The sequence below is a fragment of the Vicugna pacos genome, chromosome 11 (assembly GCF_048564905.1).
Source record: "Vicugna pacos chromosome 11, VicPac4, whole genome shotgun sequence".
Lineage (NCBI taxonomy): Eukaryota > Metazoa > Chordata > Mammalia > Artiodactyla > Camelidae > Vicugna > Vicugna pacos.
Genome location: NC_132997.1, coordinates 46501222 through 46526550, shown reverse-complemented (window position 1 = coordinate 46526550; position 25329 = coordinate 46501222). Strand labels below are relative to the sequence as shown.

The following is a 25329-nucleotide window of genomic DNA, read 5'->3' as shown; positions in this document are numbered from 1 at the left end:
TAATCACCTCAATCTGGAAGCAACCCAAATGCCACTAAAGAAATACATGGATAAACAAACCATGGCACGCCCATAAAATGTCATACTATTCAGCAATAGAAAGGAATGAAATATTGACACACATAGTAACCTGATGGATCTCAAGGGAATTATACTGAATGAAAAAAGCCAGTCTCAAAAGGTTACACACTGTATGACTCCATTTACAAGACACTCTCAAAAAGGCAAAATGACAGTGACAGAGAACGTATCAGTGGTTGTCTGGGCCATGGAGGGGCTGGAGGTATGGGGAGGGTATGACCACAAAGTGAGAGCATGAGGGAATTTGAGGGGTATGGAAACTATTTTGTATCCTGATTCTGATAGTGGTTGCATGACTCGACACATGTGTTCAAATGCAGAGAGCTGTACACACACACACACATCACACACACAAATCCATTTTACTGTAAGTTAATTTTACAAAATAAAATTAAAGAAGGAGCTATCTGGATAATTAAAATTACTTCTGAATTTAGGGGAACCACATACTTTAGGAATTTTCATGTGATGGAAAATGGCCGGGAGAAACACTAGGGAAATACAGTTGGATATCTCTACTAATCTTGAGGACATCCATTCAGAGCCCCAGCACTGGTGCCCAAATGGTTTGAGTTACTTGCATATTTTTACTATGTATGATCAGAAGGATCTTGCAAGGATTAGGATTAGCGATACTTTTTCCCCTTAGAAAGTTCCTTTCTTCCTTTTTCTGGCTCTGTTTAACCCTTCTACATCTTATTCCCTCTTATCCTGATTCGGCTCCTGTATTGGAAATCCACCACACTGCATTCTGACCCACTCGCACCCTCTTTCGGAGGGTTGGGACTATGCTTTTTAGCTTTCTTCCATTGCCCCTCAGCCAATAAGCCATCATCTCCCTCCCCTAATCCACTGCAGCATTTGACTTGAGCAACAAATTCTCCCACATGACAAATACAACAAGGCATCAGAGTCTAGAGAAAACAGCATGGCCTGGGTCTTTCCAGATTAAGGCGCCACGGAGGGAATGGGGTGGACATAAGGATTTCCTACCTTTGAAAAATACCTTAATTTGTACATTGTGTCATTTGGCATGGCTAGGGAAACCTAGGTTAGTACTTTTACAAATATTGCAAAGTGACTTCTGTTCTTAGACGCTATTGATGTGAATACAAAACCAAATAGCATTTATATTTGAGACATTCCTCCAGGGGAAGCGACATGTAATAGCGCGGAAAGTACTGAGCCAAGAACCCAACCATCTAGCGGAGATCTGGCCCTTGCTCTACCATTTCACCATCCAGCACCGTCTTTTACTTCCCCTTCTCCTATTTCTTCTACTCCACAGAGGAGGAACAGTCAGAAATGCCAGCTACTTTGCTTTTGGTACTTTTCCCAAATGATACTCAATTAAATACTTGTGTAGCAAATAAAAATACTTTAAGTGAAATGGCTATCTTATAAACTGTAAAGTGCTATAGAAACTTAGGGTACTATTATAATTTTAAAATTCTTAACAAAATACCCCCCTTCTCAAATCAATGGTGGTTTCTTGCTTTGTACCCCCTACATGTGTAGAATAGTCACCCCAAATTTCCAGCTTCCCCATTATTCTGGGCATAGATTTGTATTTGCTATCACTTCAGGACAGTGGTAACCAATAGATTTAATAAGGGAATCTGAAATTTTACTATGAATAGTTTAATAGCATTTTGAGATTCTCACTTGAAAAATTACCAACGATGAGCAGTGCCCATAAGACCAAAGTTAGAAATTTTAAGTCGGGGAGACCAAGAGGATTCCCAGGTGCACTGAGAAATGCACCCTGTTAATTAAAGGCCAATAATCCATAAAAGAGCTCGTTTAGATGTCTGACCCAAGGCGTGGTCAAGGGAGCCTTCCTCCATTCTAGCGACAATATCCTCCCAGCAGAGAAGGGCCCGCAGGAGTGGCAGCTTCTCCCCATTTTCACATCAAGTCCTGGCCACTGCAGTTTCTGTGGCTCCATCCTCAACAGGCATGGGGCTCTGTATATTATGTAATCTTTCTGTGTTGCTTCCCCTTTGTTCAGTCCTTGCCAAGAGCCAAATAAAAGAATCCATATGTGATTACAGCTATAAAACCAAAAGGAAAATATTAGACAAAAAAATATAACATTTGGGGGTTTCTAAGTTTGTTTTACCTTTAATGCTAAGCAGACAGTTTACACAAATCATTTTGCTGCAAAGTAAAGAATAATGAATTAAATGTGTTCCCTGTCACCATCAATCATGTACGTTTGCCTTTGATTGACCAAACATATAAGACACATGAAATGACTTTCTAATCATGTTATGGGGAGGGAGGGAGGGAGGGAGGGAGAAGGGGAGAAGATGGGGAAGGGGAGTTTCAGCCTTTTTTGTTTTATTCAGAAATTCCATTGACATTTTCTGGCAATCTTCGTACATGCTGTATGGGCTTCTCTTTGCTAATAATGTTTGCCTGGAGAATTTGTAAAGGTCTGAGAACTCTTTAATTCAATGTTCTAGAAATTACCAGGGCCAGAGGGGAACAGAATCCCTGTTAATAGTTCATGGATTAATTTTCTCTTTATTTGAAATCGTTTTCAGAGAAGTTGCTCTACATTCAGGTGGGTGTTTGTCATCTTGGGCAGTGTCAGTGGTACTGGGGGGTGGGAGGGAGGGGAGGCAGAGCCACAGAGCTAATGAGATTCAAGAAGGAAGATAAGAGAATGCACAATGGTGTTGACTCAAGTGGGATACTGAGGTTTACCCAATTCATTTCAATTCATGGGTGTTTATTTTGATTTGTGAATTTAAACAACACACTGACGGGATTTTCTGGCAGTCAAAACGGTTTATAACCAAATCTAACCAGCCTCCAGGCATCCTTGCCAAGGATTACAAAGCTATCCGAGTTTCTACGTGGAGTCAAAGCTCTTTAATTTGGCAAGGGAACCATGTACAGTAGCAAAGGAAGGAGTTTTCAGCACCAAAATCACCCCAAATTCTAAGTTCCTGCTGGTCCTGGCCCCGACCCTGCTGTCTATAATAAAGGCTGGCCAGGCCAGGCTCCGGCCATTCATTTATTTACTCAACATGCATTTATTGAGTACCTATTATGAGTCAGGTGCTATTCTAAGCACTGGAGATACAGCAAGTAGCCCTAGGCTCACGGTGCTTACACTGTTTCAGGGAAAAGAGGCAATAAACAAAAAAGGCCAGGGAGAAAAACAAGACAAGGGGAGGAGATGAAGATGTGGATGGATGGGGTGTGGACAGAAAGGTGATGCAAATTTTTTAAATGCAATTCTGATGTTTTTTCACATGGAAACTTTATTCAGCCCACGAAGCCAAAGACAACATCAAGATGCTTCCAAGAAGATGGTGACGCGGGACATCTCCGCCCTGGAGGGACCCTCAGAAGCCCCAGAGACATTTACGAGCTTGGTTACTTTCTTCTTGACTTTCCTGCCTTTGCCAGGACAACTGTCAAATCACAAAGCATCCCTTTGTTGGAGATATATCACCTTCATAGACTGAAGAACTCAACATTGTAGAGAAGTCAGTTCTCCCCAAGAGAGCCCAACCACAGACACACACCTGTACTGTCATCTGGCTTAGAAAACAGGGTCTCCTGGGGTTATAGAGAATGCATTGTTTATCAATCTGGGTCCTGGTTACATGGGAGTGTTGAGTTTGTAAATATTTAACAAGCTGTCCATTTATCAGATGCACACTTTTGTTTGTATATTATATTTCAGCCAAAAGTTCGTTTTTAATTTCTTTTTAGAAATGCAATTCTAACGTTTTAGAAGAGGTCCCCCTGAGAAATTAACACTGAGCAAGGACATGGAAGATCGGATGGAGGGAAGCCATGCAGCTACCTAAAGGAAGAGCATTTCAGCCAGAGAGAACAGCAAGAACAAAACTCCTAGACCAGCCAGGTGGAGTGTGGCTGACGTTAAGGAGTCGAGGAACACTTATGAGACGAGGCCAGTGAGGTCACAGGACCCCACTGCTTAGGACCTACAGACGTTTGTAAGAACTTTATTCTAATGAGCTGGGATACTATGGAGAAATTTATGCAGAGGGGTGACAGGATCTGATTCATGCTTGAGAAGGGTTGTTCTGGATACTTTGATGAGGATGGACTAGAGCAGAGGAGGGATAAGGGCAGAGCAGGGAGGCCGGTTAGGAGGCTGGTAAAATACTCTAGGAGACACATGGTGGTTTGGATCTGACAGTAGACTGGAGGCAGTGAGAAATGCTTAGATTCTGGGCCTATTATGAAAGTCAAACCAAGAGGATTTCCTGCTGAATTGAATATGGTGTGTGAGAGGAAGGAAGGAGCTAAGGGGGACTCCAAAGATTTTAGTCTGAGCAATGGGAAGGATGACCTTGCCAGTGGTGCAATGGGGGAAGACCAGGTTTACAGGAAAAGAACGTGAATTCTATTCTAGACATGTGAGGTCTCAGGTGAGATGAAACAATCAAATAAAGATGTTAAGTGGCAATTAAATAAATGACACTGGGCCCGGGTTCTAGATGCAGATGTCAATCTGGGAGTCATCTATATATTTAGGACGTATGAGGATCAATGCGATCACCAAGGAGGTGAATATGTGTGTATTGGGAGCCACTCTCCACTGGCGAGGGGCACCTGGGGAAGTCCACTGTCATGACACTATTTGTGATCAGGGTGACATCGCCCTTGGGGATGGAATAAGCAATGGTTTGCATCTCACTATTCCAACTTACACCCTGTAGGTTTACTTTGTCAGACAAACTGTCTACTCTGGCACCATCAGCATTTCCTCCGGGAAGGAGAGAGCCATCCGGATCCCAGCCTTATTGGCTAGAGTCCTGGGCCCCATTCCAGAGATCCTGTCTGTCGCCTTTCTCCCTCTGCACACAGGGTTGAACCATGCTTCTGACATACCTCCCTCACTCAGATGAACACCTCTGGTCTCCAATACGTACATCCGTCAGCCAATAAGAACTGCTTGTTATCTCCCAGAAGCACCTATCTAAGCCAATTAGCATCACCCCCTGAATACAGCAGTGTGTCATGTCATTTCCTTCTAGGGAGCCTCGTTCATTTCCCCACCTTGACTCATTCCAGCCTAGGTTAACCCCCCCAACCTGTCTTGATGCCATGACCTCTGACCTTATAGAGCTGGCCAAAAGAGAAAGGCCAACAAAACCCGAAGGATGCAGCTGTGCAAATGTGTGCCCAAGCATCCCTGTCAGAATAGAAGCTTCCTGAAGCTTATGAGTGCCTCCTAGCCATGAGGCCGACAGTGTGATTAGCACCCTGCTTGGAATATGGTAAGTTCCCCGGGAATCTCTATTGAATCAATAGTTTCCATAAAATAAACTAGACGAAGCAGAGATGGCAACACTAGCTAAGGGTCCCTCTTATCATTTATCTTCTTTCCTCTCGGTATACTCAGGGACGTGCTTGGAACCAGTTTGCCTGGTTGGACATGCGAGGGTATCAGTTCCAAGCTTTATATCCTTACACAAGTTGCTGAACGTCCCTTAACCCACAATGTCTGCCACTGTACAATGGTGATAATAATAGTGCCAAGCTTGGGTAGGGTCGCTGTGAGAAGTAAGTGAGATGAGGCCTACAACACCACTCAGCACTGGGCATGGCACATACTCTAGCTATTAGGAAAGACTCCTGACTTACAGTTCCAGCTCCTGAAGCGTAATGTTTTTATACATGCACACATACAAACACACACAGACACATACACATAACCCCAAATAAAGGTACGAAAAACAATTCCTCCAGCTACCATTGGTGCTAGGACTGTGTGCTGCGGAAAGTTTCTCTCACTGTGGTGACAGCAATGATGAACAAATGGTTTTCACGTCCCACAAAATCCACCTCAGCCAAGACAGTCTGAAAAGCACGGGCCTGATTTTCCTAGTGCTTCCTCCTTCAGAAATAGAAAATGTGATGGAGGGGACAGAGCTGTGATCAACAGCAAGCAAATTTCACCCATACAGTCCACATCTTGTGAAATAGGTGGGGAAAAGCACAAGAAGGTGTCCTACATCTTCTCCAATTTCATTTCCGATTTATTCAACCCAGAGATAATTACGGAGTGCATACCACGTTCTAGGCTGTGTGTGTGTTTGTGTGTGTGTGTGTGTGTGTGTGTGTGTGTGTGTATAAAATGGTAGGTTAGCAGTGTTAAAATAGTTGGCAATCCAGAGAACAATTTAACCGTGCTAAATCTGAAGACTCAGTGTAGATTGAGAAGAAATTCTAAGAGTTCATCACCCTCTAAAATACACAACACCCACACGCACAATTTAGCGCGGCCAAGGACACCTAATCCTAGTAAAAATAACAGCACAATTTGCAAAGATGGCATGTCAAGCCCCAGCTTGAAACCAGATCTGCTGAAAACAAAGTATTACATGGTGAAATTCTAAAACCAAAAAAAAAAAAACAAACCTTTTTTTCTTTTAAATCAGTGGATCTTAAATGACATTCAAGCGAGGATGCCAAGGGGAGGACAAGTGTGGCCACTTATTCAGGGATGAGGCGATGGCAGAGAGGCTACGTAAGTTCATCGGCTTGGTCTGCACATCAGACATTAGGAAGATTCTCACTTGAAACTGACAGGCAGGTAGTAGGAGATCAGATAGTGATAAATGAACCGGATGTTCTGGACCCGGTTGATAAGGTAGACGTTGATAAGCCACAGGAATCAGGACGTTTGCTTGCACTCTTTCGAGGCATTCAAGGGCAAGAACTGGGTGCTGCTGGAAAAAGTACTTAACCTGTCATTAGCAATAAGCTGCTGGACCAGAGGACCCCTGAGTGGCTGGCCTGAGCCTCTTTCACAAACGCACTGGCTGTAAGGTTAGCACGGATTTGTTAAATAAATCCCAGCACACCAGAATCTGCAGAGGGCAGGTCTTGAAGGCTAAGTGGAGCAAATGGAGGACAAAGAGCCAGAAAAAAGTCTTTAACAGTTGTTAGGAATTCTTACAGAAATGGAAGGAATTCATTGCCTGCAAAGATGTGGGCTAAAAATTTAAAGGGTATCCCCAAAAGTTTAGATCCATTTAGGGCTAGGCTTTCAGGGGCGATGACATGGTGCCCTGGGGGGGAGGGTCTTTGAAAGGGACCCTGCTGAAAGGATGAAGAGGTGCTCCCTGGAACTTCCTGGTGTCTCTGGGCTGGGTCCCTCTTGTAACTCCCGTATACCAGTAGTCCTCCTCTCTTTCATGGAACTTTACCACCTTCACTGTCAGTCCTGGCTTTTTGATCTCATGCATTCGCAAAGCCTGGTGCTTCTGCCTGTGATGTGTCATCCCTGTTTCAGTCTTGCCCTTCTTCCTTTCAGCAGGTGCAGAGGACCACGTACTCTGCAAACGTAAATAAATAGACACCATACCCGCCCTGAGCCAGAGAGAGGGTGAGCTCACACTGCACTCCAGAAATGCTAAGTCTTCTCGAGGGACGGGATGCTGCCAAAGCCTCATCCCACCTCCCTCCATCCTAACAGGCCTGCCTGTCCCCATGGAAGAGCTGATGAATTCTCTGCCGTGGGGACACGGGGGACACGGGGGACACTGGGGAAGGAAGCCATTTCTGTAAACTATAATCCATGTACAGATTCCCTTTTCCATCCAAAGTCCCAGATAAAAATAAGTAAAGGCTTTGTGACCCCTGGAATGGAAGATAACATATAAAACACGCCAAGGAGAGCATCGGGATGATGTTTATTATGACCTACAAGAGACAAGGATCTGGGACTTGGAGGGAAGAGCTAAAAGATTAACCCACAGAATGGGGTGCACGTGCTTACGGTGTCTCGATTTTAAACAAAAAAAAATATAGGAAGGGAAGCCTTGCTATTTCCAGGTCATGTGCCTGAGCAAATTCCAACACAAAGATCCCTTGAATGTCAAAAGGCCGTAGGCAGAGAGCTACCTACAGACACGGAGGAGTTGGCTGCGGACAGAAATAAGATGGTAATGTAACCCTGCAAGGGAAATGTGTTTTGAGTTACACCAGGGCCTCTCCCACAGGCTCTTCCTAAATAGGAACTTGGCAGTGGGATTAGCTGGGCTGGAGGGGACGTCCTTGGCTGCAGAGGTGAGGCCCCCGAGGGCCTTGAGGAAAGTTGGACAGAAGTTCTTACTCCCTGCTGGTAATAACACTGAAGAATCAGCATCACATCTATTTTATTAATTTTCTTGACAGGCAGCTCGAGTTTCCACGCAGGCACCACAAAATCAAAACATACGCATGTCAAGTCCCCGTGTGCAGCGGGGCTCTGCCAAGGCGGTGCTGCCTCAGCTCAAGGAAGCAGAGCCCACATCTCAGTCCATGTGCCTGGTGCTGCAGGAACTCCCCGCTGGAAGAAACCACCAGAGCTTGGTTGGACAAGCCAGAGGAGCTCTCTTGGTGACAGTCCTTTATCCTTGTGTTGAATATCAGAGCCCTGGGAGACACAAGAGTACATCTGGCTTTTGGGCTTGTCTCTAAGTCCAGCCACAAAGACCTCCCTGCCGCCTCCATTTTGCCTGCATTCCGTTGTGTCCAGGCAGGGGCCTAGCAGCCCGGATTTAAGAAGACATTGAAAGGAAGGCAATGTCCTTATTTGTGAGCCAGGTCTGAGCCAGGAGTTCTGCGAAGCTGAGGTCTTTGGGCACAGAGTCAGTAAAGGGTGTTTTCATCAAGGCGTCCATTGCTAACGGGACTGAAGGGACTCCAAAACCGATTTGTTCTTTGATGTAGAGTAACGTTCACTAGAAAGTGGCTAAATGGTGTAAATCAGGTGGGTCCAGAGGGTGAGGACCTAGGAGAAATCCTGCTCTAAGTCACACCACGAGTGGACGCCGAGGGCGAGCACAGACACGGAGTTAGTCCACCACCGGCGAGTCCACCTTCCCACCCATCCCACTCACGGGGTCCCCGGCCACTTCCGCAACTCCACCACCTAACCGCCTGCCGGTGGTGGACACGGCGACAATGGTGGCAAAATGCTGGCGACCTCACACCTTTGATTTCAGAGTCTCTGGCACCTTGGCAGGACCTCCTGGTGACTCACTAATTTCCCACCTCAATCACTAGGGATTCAGGAAGCGGGGTGTAAATAAATGAACAATACCAGGGACAGGAATACGAGCCCAGACCCTGAGCTAATGGCCACCCATGCCCAATCAGGGGGGCCTGACACAGACAGGATTTACTGCACCGGTTTGCCGCCGCGACTGTCTAGCCTAAGAGCAACCCAAGGATAAGGGCTGGGGTCATTGCACAGAGCTCCAGAAGCCCTCATAGCAGGGTCCTGGCCCCTTAAGCCGGTGTCCTGGAAACAACCCTAGCCTGGCCTGTGAGCACAGTTGGGTCTTTCTTTGTCTGAGTTGGTCCAGCGGGCAGAGGCCACTCTGGGGACTTGGGAGGGGCCGCCCAGCCAGCTCCATGGGGTGAACCACTGGCCAGGGGATGAGCACATGCAGACCGCCTGTCTCGCGGTGTAAAGGGCTCTGCTGCCCAGAACACAGGTCCCCCTTTCACTCTCCATTCAAACAACCACGGCATGCCAGCCCTGCCGGCCTCCTTGATTGTGCAGGAATAAATAAATGAATTATGTTGTTGGGGTTTGGGCTTCGGCACAAACACATGGTCTGCATTTATCCACACAGTGAGAGGTCCACCAGCCACTCGATGTAAAAGAGCAAAATGATAATTCTTTTCTTTAGGCGCTCCAGTGCCATATGGAATGTATATAAATCATATTTTTGTTTTAACAGCAGAGGCTTTGTTGATAGATAAACATGTGGTTTATCTAAAAAAAAAAAGAAATAAAAAAGAGAGAGAGGATTGTGCTTTGAACAATCATTTAATGGCCGTGGATGTGCCAAATAAAAATAAAAACATAATTTGGAAAGAAGTTGGCTGTGTGCCCAAATCCGTAACAAGGAATTTCTCCTTCACCCAAGTGGTTAAAGCCCGTCGATCTGTTTTGAGTTTAAGCTGTGCTCTCTACTCAACCCCACGACAAATTGAATCCGGGGCTAATGTGCTCTAATAGGACAAGACGTTACCTTTATGAATGACCTCATGGAGAAGAGGTTGGCGAGCATGGTGGAGAGGCCTTGAGCCAGGCAGCTCTGGGCTATGAAGCCCAGCTTCAGCTCTGCAAGGCAGATTGCATCATCTCCCTCCTTCCAATTCCAGCTCGGGATGTTTAGCAGATGGGCCTGTGAAAACAGAAAACAGGTATGAGCCCTTACTTGGTTCAATGCTCAATTGTTTAAAATCTTCCCTCAGGGAAACGCAGCATCGCCCAAAGGCTCAGGGCTGTCCAGACTCAGCCTCCCTCTCCCGTGCCTGGGCTTGGCATTTTGTGTTTTATTCAGCTCTTCTATTCATGGGACTTCTCTCTCTCTCTGGAACATTCTGCACCTCCCCAGCCCAAGTCCTCCCTCAGGTTTGTCATTTAGCCAAACAGTCCAGAGGGTATTGCCTCTTGTGACATCAGCCCATGTTATCAACGATGTCTGGCTAGGTTGTTCTAAATTAGCTCCTCAAAAAACTCTAACGCTGTCAGGCGCCTGTGTATTTGATCTTCCTTTTTTATCTTGCCTTCCCCAAACTCCTGATTAGCGGCTCCCAAGCTTGAGTGGGCATCAGAATCACCTGACGCGTTTGTACCAGCACAAAATGCTGCCCTCTCCCAGTTTCTGGTTCTTTGGGGGTGGCATGAAACCGGAGAATTTGCATTTCTAACTGGTTCGAGGTGATGCTGAGTTGCTGATCTAGGAACCACAGTTCAAGAAGCATTGCCCTCAGTCATCAGGCACGTCACAGTGTAGACACATTAGAATGTCTTACAGATGGACTGAGCCTATTCAACAGTAAGGTCAGACCCCGAGATAAGGACCCAGAGACATGCTCATCCAATTATTTTTAAGTGGCGTGAAGCAAAGAGTCACAGATAATACACTACATGAAAGAATCAAGATTCCAAAGTTCTCCAGAGCTGGAAAAATGAGCAAGAAAACCAACCAGAAAAGATTTAAAAGGACTTAATGTCAAATACAGCATTTAGATTTTTAAAAAAATCAATTATATACATTCAAAACGAGAAGCCCTAACTTGGTAGCAGACATGAGGGGCAGGAAAAAAAAAATTATGTGTGTGGGTAACTAAAACTCACCTTAAAAGAGGCCAACCCTATGGCAGATTATAGACAAAGTCAATGTGAGCTTGTTAGAAATGGTCTCCAGATCATGGGAAATCAATGTTTCCTTCTGCTGTGAACTTGTCAGGCCAGTTCCCCAGTACTTGAGCCAGCTTTAACAGTCAGATTTAAAAATGGAAGCTGATAACCGGAGTAACTCCCAGACAAAAATGACCAGCATAAGGAGATGCAGGTTCTCAAAAATATCTTTGGAAGAAGAGTTAAGAGAACCAGCAGCATTTGGCCTGAAGAAGGGCCAGGCTTCCCGGGAGACAGGATGCTCACCTGTGAATAGCTCAGGTGCTGCTGCAACGGGCGAGATTAGGCTTCTCTTGCTTTGTTCCAGGGGCCAGAATTAGGCCTGACTGGTGTATATTACAAGAAAGCCATTTTTTGGCTTGTTTTATAAAGGAACTTCCTAAAGATGTGATTTGTCTAATAAATGGAGAAGGCTGTCTCCAAAAATGCAAGGTCTTCGCCCCTAAAACTCAGGACGTGTTTCTCCAAGTCACAGTAGATAGACTTTTGCTTTGCACGGGAGGTGAAGTCAAAGCCCTTCTGGTTCCTGCCAATGCCAAGACTCTATGGCCCTGAAATTACTGTTTCTCGCCACTTATCAGCAAATGCAAGGAGCACCAAGGAGGCTGCCCTTCACCTGCAGGACTATGTACGACAGGTGTGCTCCTAGAAGGAGACAGAAGACTCCACTGTGGAACCAACAGCACGTCCAGTGGCTCCATGCTTGGCTTTCAGAAATACCACGCTTGTGAAATTCCTTCTTGCAAAATCTGGTTCTATAACAATCTTGTAAGCCCTAACCCAGCAGTGTTTACTCCTAGGAGAGTTGACTGTATCCTCCCTGATGAGAGCAGTTAAAATAGCCCCAAGTGTGGGCCGTAGCAGATGGGAATTTCCACCACCCTGAGTATCAGAGAACCTTCCCACACCATAGACTCAGTTCCAGCCTTCAGCCCTGCCCCTTATCCCATTTCTCTCCCTTCCCTTCACTGGCTTGAGAAGGCTACTTTTCCCCTTTACTTCCCTGGCATCATGGAGAGTATCTCAGGCTAAGAGGAGAAGCACTCATGTTTATGAACATCATCTGAGAAGAACTGAGGAGAAATTAAATCTAAGTCACAAACAAGTAAATCATCAAGTATGAAAGGAGATTTGGGTGGTTCAAGCCTCAGACAGACACCACACCACCTTCACGGCACCTTCAAACAAACAAATGAAACCTTTCCAAGATGGTTTCTCACATCCCATGTGCCATCCAGCATATGAAGCCCAGGATTTGAGGTCTTGGGTCCTGCACGTCCCCATCTGGTACTGAACTCCTTAGACATTTTTTATATTCTATTACACAGAAAAGTCAGATCTGTTTCATTTCTCAGCCTTCTTTTTTGGCCATCTTATCCTCTGCAATCATAGGTCAGGGAGCCAGGAGGGATATGTCAAAGGAAGGAAGGGAAGTCTGTGTGTGCACAAAGGAAAGAGGGAAGACTGACCCAGGAACTCAAATTGTTTGTTTCTGGCAACTCTGTCCTTTTCCATTTGAGGGAAATTTGGGTCCGGTGGAAGATGCCAGCATTACTACACAGGAGCCTAGAGGCAAATCCTCTCTAATCTGGAGAATCAGACCTGCTAGGGCAGGTCTAGCAGGACCAGGTCTTCCCTCTGTTTCTGCTGCTGGGCCACTCTCATCTCAAAACAACAACAACAACAAAACAAAAACAGAAACAAATAACATGAAAACAAGCTGTCCTGGGAAACCAAGAAAGATGAGTTCCATCCCCAGTTCTGTCTCTCACTCTGCATGCAACTTTGGGGAGGCCACCAGGAGAAAGAAAGGTCATTTCAGAGAAAACACTTCAACATTTTTGCTCAAGTGTCAGGTTTACAGTGAGAAAGCTCAAAGAACTTGCATCTTTACTGGGCCATTGGGACTTGGCTTCCAGGTCAGAGACAAAGACCTCTTTCTCTAGAGCCTGCTGGGAAATTTTTAAAAGTCCATTAATAGCTAAATCATCAGGAGTGACAATTTTCCAAGATGTCATAAACCATTCTTTCCTTAGAGAGTTTTAAGCCATTGGCACTCAAATCAGAAAATGCCCTGAGTCATCTTTTTTCCATGTTTGGAGACAGCCAGGCTGAGTGTTTCCATAAATTCTATTGACAGTAAACAGATCTCACTTTGGAGAACATGAGTCCTTCTCTTGGTCCTGCTTTGAGGAACCAGAGTTTGGCTCAACATGCAGTGGCTCTATTTAATGAGAAGGTGGGCAGTTGGCAGTTCTGTCTCTTAGATCACTGGCTGCCAAGTGACCAGGAGTTGTACCCACCAGAGATGCTCTGCCGGACACAGAGCTTAGACCTACGGTCTGAAGTCACAATGGGATGCTAAAATGCACAGATGGTCAAATGAGGGCTAAACAAGAAAACGGATGTCAAAGCTCTTTTAAAACCATAAAATACGACACAAATGTCTGAGATTATCATGATGACAAGCCCAGGACCAGTTTTATATGGAGAGAAAGAAGACAGCTTCCCTGCACTCCTCTAGGTCCTAGAATACTACCAGCATTAAGTCATAGAGGATTGAAATTTTCCATATTTTAAACCTGGTATCCAATTGTGGAATTAACTATCCTTTGGAATATGTTGACAGTGACATAAGTGTACACACATGCACTGGGTTCTTTCCTGAACACAAAGTTTAATGGATGGAGACCTCTGAGCATCTAGTCATGGGTGAAGTGAAAGTACCAAGAGAAGAAGCGAAACAGTATTGTAAGAGAAGAGGAAGAAAAACACACTGAAAAGTATATAAAAGAACCTTAGAAAACAGCAAAATTGTAAAGCACAGTGAAGAATGCCCATCTGCACATCTACGAGGAATGAGATGGCAAAACCTGACCTGTGAACTTCCTGTTCTTTCTCTACAAGACAGAAATGAAATGGTAGAGAAAGGGGCCCTGGGTCAAAGTCACTATGTCCCCTGCAGCCCCGCACATCTTACAAGGACGAAGTCTCATAAGTGACTTTTCCTAATTCTGACACCCTAATAGATTGGGGTGGTTTTCAACAAAAGGTGTTTTAAGCAAATAATCATGGATTGGTTGATGTCTTCACCCCTGTTTCCGAGTAATTACAGTGCAGAGGTTTGTAAGAGACAGGCAGCTTGCTGTGATCATAGGAATCCTGACCAGATGCCATCTGGATCCTAGGTTCATGGAACTACTTTTGAGTTTGGCAAGAATCACATAGCTGAGATCCTTCTTAATTTCTTGAAGATGCTGCATTAGCACTCATTGGAAGGAGGAAAAAAAAAAAAAAAGGACCTGACATCCCTTTCTAAACATACAACATTCATTTTCCTATTCAATCTAAATTCAGCCAAAAACCTAAACAACAGCTTAAAGCACTCCCACACGAAATGAAATCTCAAATCACAAAGCAAAGAGGGAGCGTTCGTTGCCTGGGGAGCTGTCACCAGCCACAGCCTTGCTAATAAAATGCACCTCCACCTGCAGGGGCTGCTGTCAAAAAAACTTCTCCAGATTGAGGCTGGTGAGTTGCCAATACCCTCACTTTATCTCTCAGGGGTCCTGGGTATTCCAGAGACAAACAGGACACGGTGACCTGGGGTGCCCACCAACAAACCCACTGGCTGGTGCACAAGGCTGCCTGCAGTGGCACCACCTGGGAGGGCTGGGCAGCGGTCGGCAGTGGACAGCAGCCCACGGGGGGGCCCAGTCACCGCCAGCAGGTGCCTCTCAACGACGCCTCTGATGGGCTTCCACCCGGCAAAATGGGGCCGCGCTTGCCAGCAATTAAGAAATAATGGCATGGCGCTGGCGCTTTTGGCAGAAGGCGGTCTACTCTGGGTCACCTGACTGCCTATTTCGTGGGGAATATGGCCCATAAGATGGGACACACGCTCACTCACAGCCCAGCAGGGAGTTATTCTGTTCCGAGAGGACACCTGGCTCCAGGTACTAAGTGGCCTCGGTTTCTCATAACTGGTTTCACATCAAACAGAGGAAAGGTGCCACCTTCCCTCCCCTAAAGCTGTCTCCCTGGGACTTTACTGACAGCCAAGTGAAGGAGAACGGCCTTTGAATGACAGACGGGACCTCCGGTTTACGGAGAAGGAGTCACAAGAGAAACAGCATAGATTTCCAAGGTTTGTTTTCTTTCCCATCCCCCTTGTAAACTGTAACGCTAGGAAAATTCCTGTTTAATCTCTGGAGAGCCAACTATTGTCCTGAATTCAGCCGTGCAAATTCTCATCTTGAACTTAAGAATGCCGTGTTCCACATTCTCCACCTAACATGTGGTCCGTTCCCCTAAGCTCATCTGGTCTCAGACAGAAAAGGGCCATCACTTGCCTGGGACACGCTACACCTTGACTGCAAAATCTCTACAGGCACAAAATAGGACTTCACTATATCCATCAGGGGTTGGAGAGTTAGGCAGAACGTCTGACCACATACTAGGTATTCAATAAATACCGATGGAAGAAATGAGTGCAGCACGTAAAAATGGAAGTTGCTGGAATGGGATCTAAGAACATGTCAGTATTTCTGAACCTAGGGAACCAAGAGATGCTTCTTGAATGTATGAGTCAGTATGCAAAGGAGTTTGCCTCCAGTGACCAACTGCAAACAATATGTTTGGACTGAAGAAATATCCCAGGGAGGTTTTTAACCCATCACCCCTCTTCACTTGGCCTTTGGACTGCATGGGCGTGTGTGCACATATATGCACATGTGTGTGCGTGTGCAGGTGCTTGTGCAGCTGTATCATGAGGGGAAGAGACTGGACCCACGCGTGCATATCTCTGAGCCTGCGATAGGCTTTGCCATCCTACCTTGTTGTGATACTGCAGCATCTGAGTGATGATTCTTATCTTCGGATGGTAGTTCTTTATGGAGATTACTCTGAAAGAGAAAAGAACAAAAGCTGAGCCAGGGTCTGCCTTACCCTTGGAGTCTGATGGGGAGATTAATTTGATTACATCCAAATGGAGTGAACATGGGGCCAGCCGCCAGGGCCTTCAGAGGGGTTGCAGGCACTGGGCCAAGTTAAACTGAGTTTCCACCGACATACGCCATGGTCGTGTGAAAAAGAAATCACAGAATGGCCACAGACTGTGTCCCAGGCATCAAAGAAGAGACAGATCCCGTGGTGCCTTGGTGACGGCATGTGTGGACCAGGGGTGGGGGTTCTGGAGCAGGGGTCATAGGCTCACTGCCCCCACAGGCATCTAAATAAAGCCAGTCCAACTAGTGGGGCCAACAGAGGTTTGCAATCTCACATACCCTAGGGAGGAGCCCAGAAACAATTGGCTCTGAGCCCAATTCTCCGAGTTAACAACATGAGGCAACAGTGACAAATCATACAAGCAACCTGACAAATGATTCTAATTGTCACACATACATGGCCACTCTCACAAAAATGATTTCTGAGCAGAGCTCTGGGGATAGGACCAATGACTCGGCCTTTGATAGCTAACAGCATCCAAATGATGCCTTTGATGCTGGTTAGAGATAAGTGCCAGGGCCTTGCAGAGGTCGTGGTCTAGTGGAAAGTTCTCCCAAGCTGCTCCCCCACTGCCCGGCCCCACCCTGGCTGCCCTTCCTTTCCCATGACAACCACAGAGCTAAAATGGGAGGGACAGGGAGCAGCGGAACAGAAACACCTGCATTCCAGTCCCAGCTATTATACTAACAAACTGGGGGACCTGCAGGAAATCCCTGGGCGCTCCGTGACTGTTTCCTCGTCTGGACATTGCGGGCAACAGTACCTGCTTTATGTATTTCACAGGCGTGGTATGAGCAGCACATGAAAAACCAGATGTGAAAATGCTTTGAAATCATTAAAAGCGCTCTCCACGTGTAAGTTATGGTTTTTGTCATTACCGACTCTGTCGGAGGTGACACTGTACATTTCCTTCTGTGACAAGGAAGGCTAAAGAATGGAATTCCACAGAAAGGCCCACCGCCTGAGCCTAATCAGGAATGCCAGTGCGTTCACGATGACCACCCCCACCAACTTCCCACCAGGAAACGCCCCAAGCCCCATCCCTTTTTGTGCAAAGATGGAGAGAAGGCAGCCCAGCCCAGGGAGCAGCTCAGTCTGAAAAGCTCCCACTTCAGAATTTCAGAAATGGATCACGCACAAGCCTCTCCCTGCACAAATTCACCCTGGGCTTTTGCACTTGAAGGATTTCATTTTATTTTTGAAAAAGTGTTGTGTTGGCCCAGGCTTATAACTCAAGGACTTGGAGCCTCTGTCAGCCCTCGGAATTCAGTTCACAGCATCAGCCAGTTTGCTGCATTAGCTCATTTCAAATGGATCTTTGACATTTTAATTTCAAAAGGGGCAGACTGGTCTCATTAAACTAAGGAGAAAGGAGGATTATACAAATAAGGGAAAGACAGAGCCCATTTTTAACCCTGAGCTTCCCACTTCCTTCGGAGACCTGGGCCTCAGTTCTGACTCCCGTTAATGGATGGCTTAATTACCCTTCTGATACCACCTTTGTTCTGCCATTTTATGCCTTGGCATTGTGCCAGTCACCCTGGTAACCTCCACATCTTCATATTAGCCCTATTGTAGTCCAGGCTTAAATAAAATATTGTGATTAAGAGAAATGCCCACTTCAAAGCCATTATCATTTCAAAGCTATTATCAATTCAATTATCATTTCAATTATTAAATTAAAAAAAAAGGTATTTCCAACCCCCAAATTCCTCCGTGGGGGTCAAAACATGAAGCTTCATCTTCTTGTGGTTTTTTGTTTGAAATTCTGAAGATGACGTTCCTTAAAGACTACATTTTTATGTATGACACAAATGCGAAGGATGGAAATCCCAGTGCAGGGAAAGGGCCAGCTGGGCTCCCTAAGCTGAGGCCACCGCTGTCAGTTTCCAGCTGTGACTGGTTAGGGGCTGATGGGTCCAGGAGAGGAAGCAGGTCCCCATTCCACCATCTCCCAGCAGCCTGGCAAGTCCAGTGCTTACAAGAGTTCATGCACTGACTTCCTTAAAACGACCACACTAAGCACATTGCCCAAGAAAAGCCAGTGGAAAGAGAACATTGTGCCAGACAGATGTCACCTGCCAGACACAAGGACTAGAAGCTGAGGAGGACTTGCTCCAGAGGACTGTCCCCACCTCACTGATGGGAAAGCTCATGTTCCTCGGGGCCACTGACAAAAGCAAAGCAAAGGAGATGCGAGTATTGTCATTGGGCAAAGGCAACTTCCCTCCCCTCCAGCTCAGGTAAACTCCCAGGACACAGTAAACCAAGCTGCAAGGCAAGGGGAATTTGGGCTCCTCCTCCCAGAGGATCGCTGTTCACAATTAGGCAAGAGCTCCTGGGAATACAGTGGGAGTGAAGTGTTTTCTCTTGGTTCATCTCTTCTCCAGAAGGTCCTCTTTATTATCCCCTCCCAGCTCCCTTAACTAGGAAAGAAGAGTTGCAGCAGGAAAGAAGAATCCAAAAGAGCTTGAACTCTCTAGGGCAAGATATCTTAACTTCCTAGCCATTTCATAGTCACGAGATGTCTGGAATATGGGTCTATGGGAAGAACAAAAATGGAACAATTTGTTTCTGGAATGAGAAAAGAATAAGGAGCCGAAGTTGACCAAGGAATGGCCTCAGATGGGTCTTGCCCATTTGCAGGAAAGGCACTGGGCAGTGTCTTCCAAAGACTGTCACCTCCCAGGAAGAGGTTCTGTTTAAAAAAAAAAAAACCAATGAGGGGGCGTGGGCTTGCAGTTAAATAGGTTTGAGAAATTCTCTATGGATCATTATCTTAGAAACTCATAGTAGTATTAAAAGCACCAAGGAGGCTTTCAGTAAGAAAACTTTCATTTGGGGAAACTGGTTGAAACAAGATTACTGGTCAACAAACTCCTCTTTGTGAGAGGTACTAGTCAATGTGCTTAGATGCACTTGGAAAGCTCTAATCTGGGCTTTGCAACCTTGGCACTATTGACATTCAGGACTGGATGACTCTCTGCTGTGGGCGCTGTCCTGTGCATTGCAGGATGTTGAACTGCATCCCTGGCCTCTCCCCACCAGATGTTATGACAACAAAGAACATCTCCAGATATTTCAAGTGTCCTCTGGGGGATGAAATCATCCACAGTTAAGATCTCTCAGATCCACTCCCTCTTAGGGAACATGGTACCCAATTTCAGGCCTACTCCCAGTGAAACCTATCTTTCCTTTGCTAGTCCTGTCTAAAGTATCTCCAACCCAAGACTGGCTGTGAGCCGCAGAGCTCCCATCTTTTAAGGACGAGCTTTTGGTTGACGATGCCTTGTGTCATTGCCCTCCACTCCCACCCTGGGCCTGTGCAGGTGGCAAGCTGTGAGGAGGCTAATGGGGAAAGAAGGTCCCACAGAGACAGTGCAGCAAGTGGCCAGGGAGCACTCAGCACACAGCCTTCCCTACCTCCCTGAGGTTACCTCATGATGTTGGAGGCGTCTTCGGCATCCGGGTCTGCGCAGTACTTATTGGCAAGGATCAGGCAGGCATCTGCTGACTCTATCTAAGACACCGAAAGGAAAATCACAGAAGACAAACATATAAATAGCCATGCTTGGTTGCAGTCTCTCTCTGCTGACAGCTATTGGGGAACCTAGTTCTTTGTAAGGAACAAGAAAAAAAAAATAATCCTGAGAGATTATAGTTTTTGTCAAAAGTGTAAGTTGCAAGTTCTTGTTATGGTATAAACATTTCATCATGTTGCCATTGGAGGGTACAACATGTACCTTGGTAATTATACTTTTCATTTTGCATAGCCTCTTATGTGTAAGCTTTCCAGATTTCTTGAGATAAAAATTAATTAAGCTTTTCAGGCCCTTCTCCATCTCCTTTCCCCATTGTCTGCAGTATTATCCTCATTTTTCCTGTCAGGAAATGGAGTTAGGTGAGCTGAGCGAAACTCCTTCTCTCAGACTACCAAGTTAACTGAGGAATTGGGGATTCAGAAATTTAGACACCGAAGTCCTTCATCTTACCTTTTTTCACCTCTTCACTGTGGAATAAGAGGAAATGAGAGCCCTAACTCAAACAACAGCTCAGTGCTGGTTAATATTCAATTAGCATTCAGGTATTCATTCAAAAGCCAACAAACCTATGTGTAGGAAATGATGTGTTACAGGTGACCCTCAAAATACAACCTCCAGACTTATCTAAACACATGCCAGCAGAGACTTACTCCTTTGAGGGGATCATGAGTTGTGCTAATAACTGCCTGCAGCTAAATGAGGTCCATCAACAATAACCATTCTCCCCAAGTTCCCGTAAGACTTCACATCAGACATAATTTGGATCATGTCTGGATAATACTAAGATTAACTGGACCCGTTAGCATAAGAATCCCCATGCTGGCTCCATTCTGTCCTCACCTGGGACGCTGCACTTAATAGACCGTTCCTGCGTTTGGTGGGAGGGCATGGTTTCCTCCACCGTGTACCACAAATTGTCTCTAGTTTTCTTTCATAAAGCAAAGAACTTACTTAAATCCTTTTGGCTTATTCATGTTTGCCAATTACATTATTTACAGAACTGTGCGGTGGCCACAGTAAGCATGTAGATGTCAGTGGGTTCACAATGTTATTCTGTGCCTGCTGGCATGCAATACTGCACGTGCTTACCAAATCTATACAACATGAGTAAAGTAGCAGATCCCATTCTGCGGCCTCCCTTTCCCTGATAAGCCTTAGAAATGTGGTTTATAAGAAGATTCTAACTTATTAATTTCTAAAAAGAAAGATTAGCTCATTACCAAGGGCTATCAGATAACCTGTGTGTTTAGTTTTGCGCCTTTAGTCCTTGGTGAAGACAAAAAGGAAGCTCAAAACATTTTATGGCTTGGTTAAACTTTATTTTACACTTTATCATAATGTTCCTTTCTGATGTAAATAACAGATTTCAGAGCTATGCTAGGTCCAATTTAAGTATTCTAGACGGGGAAAGGACGAGGGTATAGCTGAGTGGTAAAGGGTGCACTTAGCATGCATGAAGACCTGGGTTCGATCCCCAGTATGGCCACAAAAAAAAAAAAAAAGAACCTAACTATTCAAGATGGGAATTACTTGATTATGATGTCATATACGAGATTACTGAGTCCATACAACTGGTCTACTTCCTTCTGTAATGCTGATATTAAGGGAACTGGCAATGTCTAGCCAGTTATGACTAATCCAGGTGTGGAATGCTTATAGGTGGTCTACCACGGACCAGCAGAACAAAGTCCTGGGACCGGTGCAAGGGTGATATCAAGGTGGGTATTATCTGTTTATCTCCTTAGGAGTTTGGAGGTGACTCTTGGCCACCCTGGGAGGCATGTCCCCTCACGAGAGACACTCCCCCCGCCAGATGGAGTAAAAGCAGAAGTCACTTCTTCCTTCTTACCTTGACTCTTGCAAGATCATGTGGATTGAGGACCGAACCCTGATAAAATTCCACCTGAGTAAAATGTCGTTTGAACAGAGCCTCAAGCTCCAGGTTGGGGGAAATGCTGTGCAGAGAGAGAAAAAAACAGCCATTAACATAATAGACTCAGGTACTGTAGCCCCCATTCCAGCCAATTTTCACAGAGAGAGACCTGGGGAAAAGCTTCCACGTTCAAAGCAGCCCTCTCTCTTGCCGTAAATAACAGGCTTGCACTCAAGGGAAGTCAAACCCCCGCCCAGCTGAAAACCTAAACCAAGACCAAGTTAAAATAAAGAAGTTCATAACCTTTACAAAGTCTGAGGTCTACGGGGCAAAATGTCTTCAACTTCATTATGAACGGAACCATTATTTTATGAATTGAGAAACTGAGGCTGTGACACCAGAGGTGAGCCGAAGGTCTTCCTGGCAGACCCTCTTGCTGCTCCTTCCACCAAAAGCCTTTTCTATGCTTCTCCACCTCATGAGCTTTTCACCACCCCCAACACCCAACCCCCCACCCAGAACCCAGATCAAAAATGTCACCTCTGAGCAGCCACACACACAGTTAATTCACTCCCTGTACCATTCTTGATTCACATGTGCGTACATTACTCATCATTCTCAATGCTGAGCTACATACTGCCGTCTTTCCCATTGCAGGGCAAGGATTTAAAAAAAAAATGGTTGACCTATTCATTCATTTATTAATTCTGCAGAGATGAAAAACATCTACTCACTGTTAGGTACTGCGCTAGGCACTGGGAGATGACATTTAGTTAGAACCTACTAGGTGCCAAGGACTGAGTTAATCAACCTTCATCTACCATGTATGTAATACTCAGTAATAATAATAACCGCTAATGTTCTTGAGCATTTACTATGTGGCAGACACCATTCTAAGCCCTTGACAAGTATTAACTCATTTAAACCTCAAAACAACTCTAGAGGAAGGTATGTTATTAACCCAGAGCTTTGAGAGGTTAATTAACTGGGCCATCTACTACAAGGCTGACATGGATGGATGCTGGGGACACCAAGGTGAATCCCAGCAATTGAAGCATGAGCAGCCAGCTTGTGGATTCAGACTATATCAGTGGGTTAGAGAAAAGCAGCTGCCTGTGCCAATCCCACCAGTCTTCCAGATCCATCACAAGTCAAGCCTCTTTCAGGATGCCTGCCCACCTGCCCTAGAAATGCAAGGAGTGTGGTCTCTCCGTGATGCAGATGCCCCATGTGATTCCGCCATTGGATTAAACTGACTTTGGTCTGTCAGTACAGGGTCCCTGTTGTGCTCTCCTTATTGTTTATGTGCTCACTGAGACGCCCAACCAAAACGAGGGCAGAACCTGTACCCTACACTGCTCTTGAACCTTCCAAGTGCTCAGCAGAGGATGGGCCCCACTGCGGGTGATCAGTGGCTAAGGAGTGAATTAGATGTACGGGATCTGCTGCTGGGCCCATGGCCTGGCCGGTCTTTTCAGAACCTGGAGAAGCCACCACTAAGGAGAAAAATGCTAGAGCTTGAACATGGCGGCCGGTTTCGCGTTCACAAGTGCCGGAAGGAAGGAGATGCCGAGAACAGCCATAGGGCAGTCAACCTGACTGGGATCTCAGAGCAGGACTGAGTTCTGGGCAGCCAACCCCATGTCAAGCCAACACCCGCACGTGCACTTTGTCCCTTGGCAACTTGGGGCTAAGACTGGCCCCATGATCATAAAAGAAGAGGACAGGGCCACCCACATCAACATGCCCAGGCCTCCCAACTCTCCATCCCAGTGGCAGGCTGCCTTTTACCTAAAAGGGGATCAGGCAAAGAATCGCAACAGCACTGAGTGGAGGGGAGAGACCTTGCTTTCCTCACCTGTAAAACAAACTGGATAAGACTTACCTCTGAAGTTCACTGTGCAGCCTAATGCATTTTCTCTTCTACAGTAATAGCTAACATTCATTGAGCACTTACTGTATGCCTGATTCTGCTCTGTATATTTTAAATGGATTACTTCCTCTCATTCTCACAATAGCCCAAGAAGGTAGATAGAAACCATTTTGATCTCCCCATCTTATGGATGTGGAAACTGAGGCCCAGGGGGTTGAATAACTTGTTCAGTAAGTGGTTGAGTCAGGATTCAGATCGAGTACTCTGAGCTGAGCACATACTTTTGCTCCGTCTGTTGATGTGAGGAGAGACGGTGTGCATGGCGACCAGCTCTGTGTGCTACATTGCAGGTCTCTGGGAACGGCAGCTGTGATTATCGCTACTATCACCTTATACCCTGCTTCCTCTTACGTTTGTGTCTTGCTTGGTTGCTATGTTGGTCCTGCACTCATAAACAATCCACACCAGACACTGTGGACACATCTGGATCACACAGACCCAGACAGCTGAGGGGACAGTAATGACATATTTGACCCATAATGAACCCTACTGTTATCAGCCGGAATCGCCTCCATAGAGACAGGTGTTGTTCTCACCTTGAGCTAGTGTGTTGCTTCCCTTTCCATTGCTTCCACATTGTCCTCTCTAACGAGGCCAGCAGAGATCATGGCTGATTTAACTCTGCCTGGTACCTCAATGCCACCCTCATGTCACCCCTCCTACAGACACTCAGGAAGTCCTCCTCAGGGGCGCCTGGTTGGGTGGAGGGTCTCAAACGGCAGAGGCCTCTTACTTGTGAAGAAAGACGATCTCCACGTTGACATCGTCCCGGTCCTTGTGCAGAAAGTCCTTCAGGAAGTTGGAAACGCTCTCCAGAGTGATGTGTCCACAGACCACAATGTGCCTGAATGAGAGAGGACAATGAGAGGAGGCTAGCCCAGCGAGGACCCGGCACCCAACCCCGGCAAGACAGAGGAAGCACGCAGCTGCAGGGACGCATTCGCCTCTTCCAAGGAGGCCTCCATAAAGCCCAGCTCCCCTCCCCAGAGGGCTGTGAGGCAAAGCAGCAGCAGTGCGGGAAGGTGCTCAGAGACGCCCCGACAGAGAAGGCATATGGCTTCTCACCTGATGCTGCACAAAATCCTATTAAAAGCCCAACCGTTTGGCCAAGTGGTTTTATGCATTTAACAATAAGTGACATTATGCTCGCGCTTAAATGCTGCATTATCAAGTCCCTTGCAGATTCATATCTCTCCCTTTCTGCCCACAAAGCGTCCTCCCAGGAGATTTACCGAATGAGTCTTGGTTTATGACATAAAGCTTATCAGGTAATGAGATAACAAATCTTGCTGAAACGATGATTTTGTGTGTAAGAAAGCGGACTTTTATCAGGGTGGCTAATGTGCGGCTTGACACGTTATGGGCCCTGCTGGCCATAAGCAGTAAAAAGGAAATTTTGCATTTTTCCGCCATAACTCCTCCGACAATGGGGGCAGGTAACACTTTACAGTAAGTGAGCATTACTCAGGGCTAAATGGGGATGGGACACCTATGGAATCTGAGATCACGCCGCAGGCTGTGCGACCCCAGACAGCTGCTTCCTCAGGGTGCCTGAGATTTCCGCGAGAAACAAAGAAATTTACCTCAAGATGGGGGGAAGCTAGGAAGGGATGAGGATGGAATTGTCTGCCTAGTTTCAGGGTGGTTTGGACTTCCGTTTCTGGGGACATTGGCTCCCCCTGAGGAGATG

At 46.1% G+C, this 25329-nt stretch overlaps 1 protein-coding gene across 10 annotated transcripts in view; it reads right to left on the bottom strand.

Moving 5' to 3' along the window:
- Positions 1 to 25329, bottom strand: part of KCNMA1 (potassium calcium-activated channel subfamily M alpha 1) — a 708582-nt gene that overhangs the window by 176934 nt on the left and 506319 nt on the right. For 8 of the 10 annotated variants that reach the window (XM_072971241.1, XM_072971239.1, XM_072971250.1 and 5 more), the window contains exons 10-14: positions 24373 to 24483; positions 21683 to 21788; positions 19729 to 19811; positions 16119 to 16188; positions 10107 to 10262 (exon numbers count right to left, since the gene is read on the bottom strand). In XM_072971241.1, the coding sequence (XP_072827342.1) occupies positions 10107 to 10262; positions 16119 to 16188; positions 19729 to 19811; positions 21683 to 21788; positions 24373 to 24483 (526 nt within the window). Of the gene's footprint in view, positions 1 to 8325; positions 8498 to 8568; positions 8855 to 10106; positions 10263 to 16118; positions 16189 to 19728; positions 19812 to 21682; positions 21789 to 24372; positions 24484 to 25329 lie in introns of those variants that run through there. The other 2 variants (XM_072971243.1, XM_072971244.1) reach the window with 2 other exon arrangements.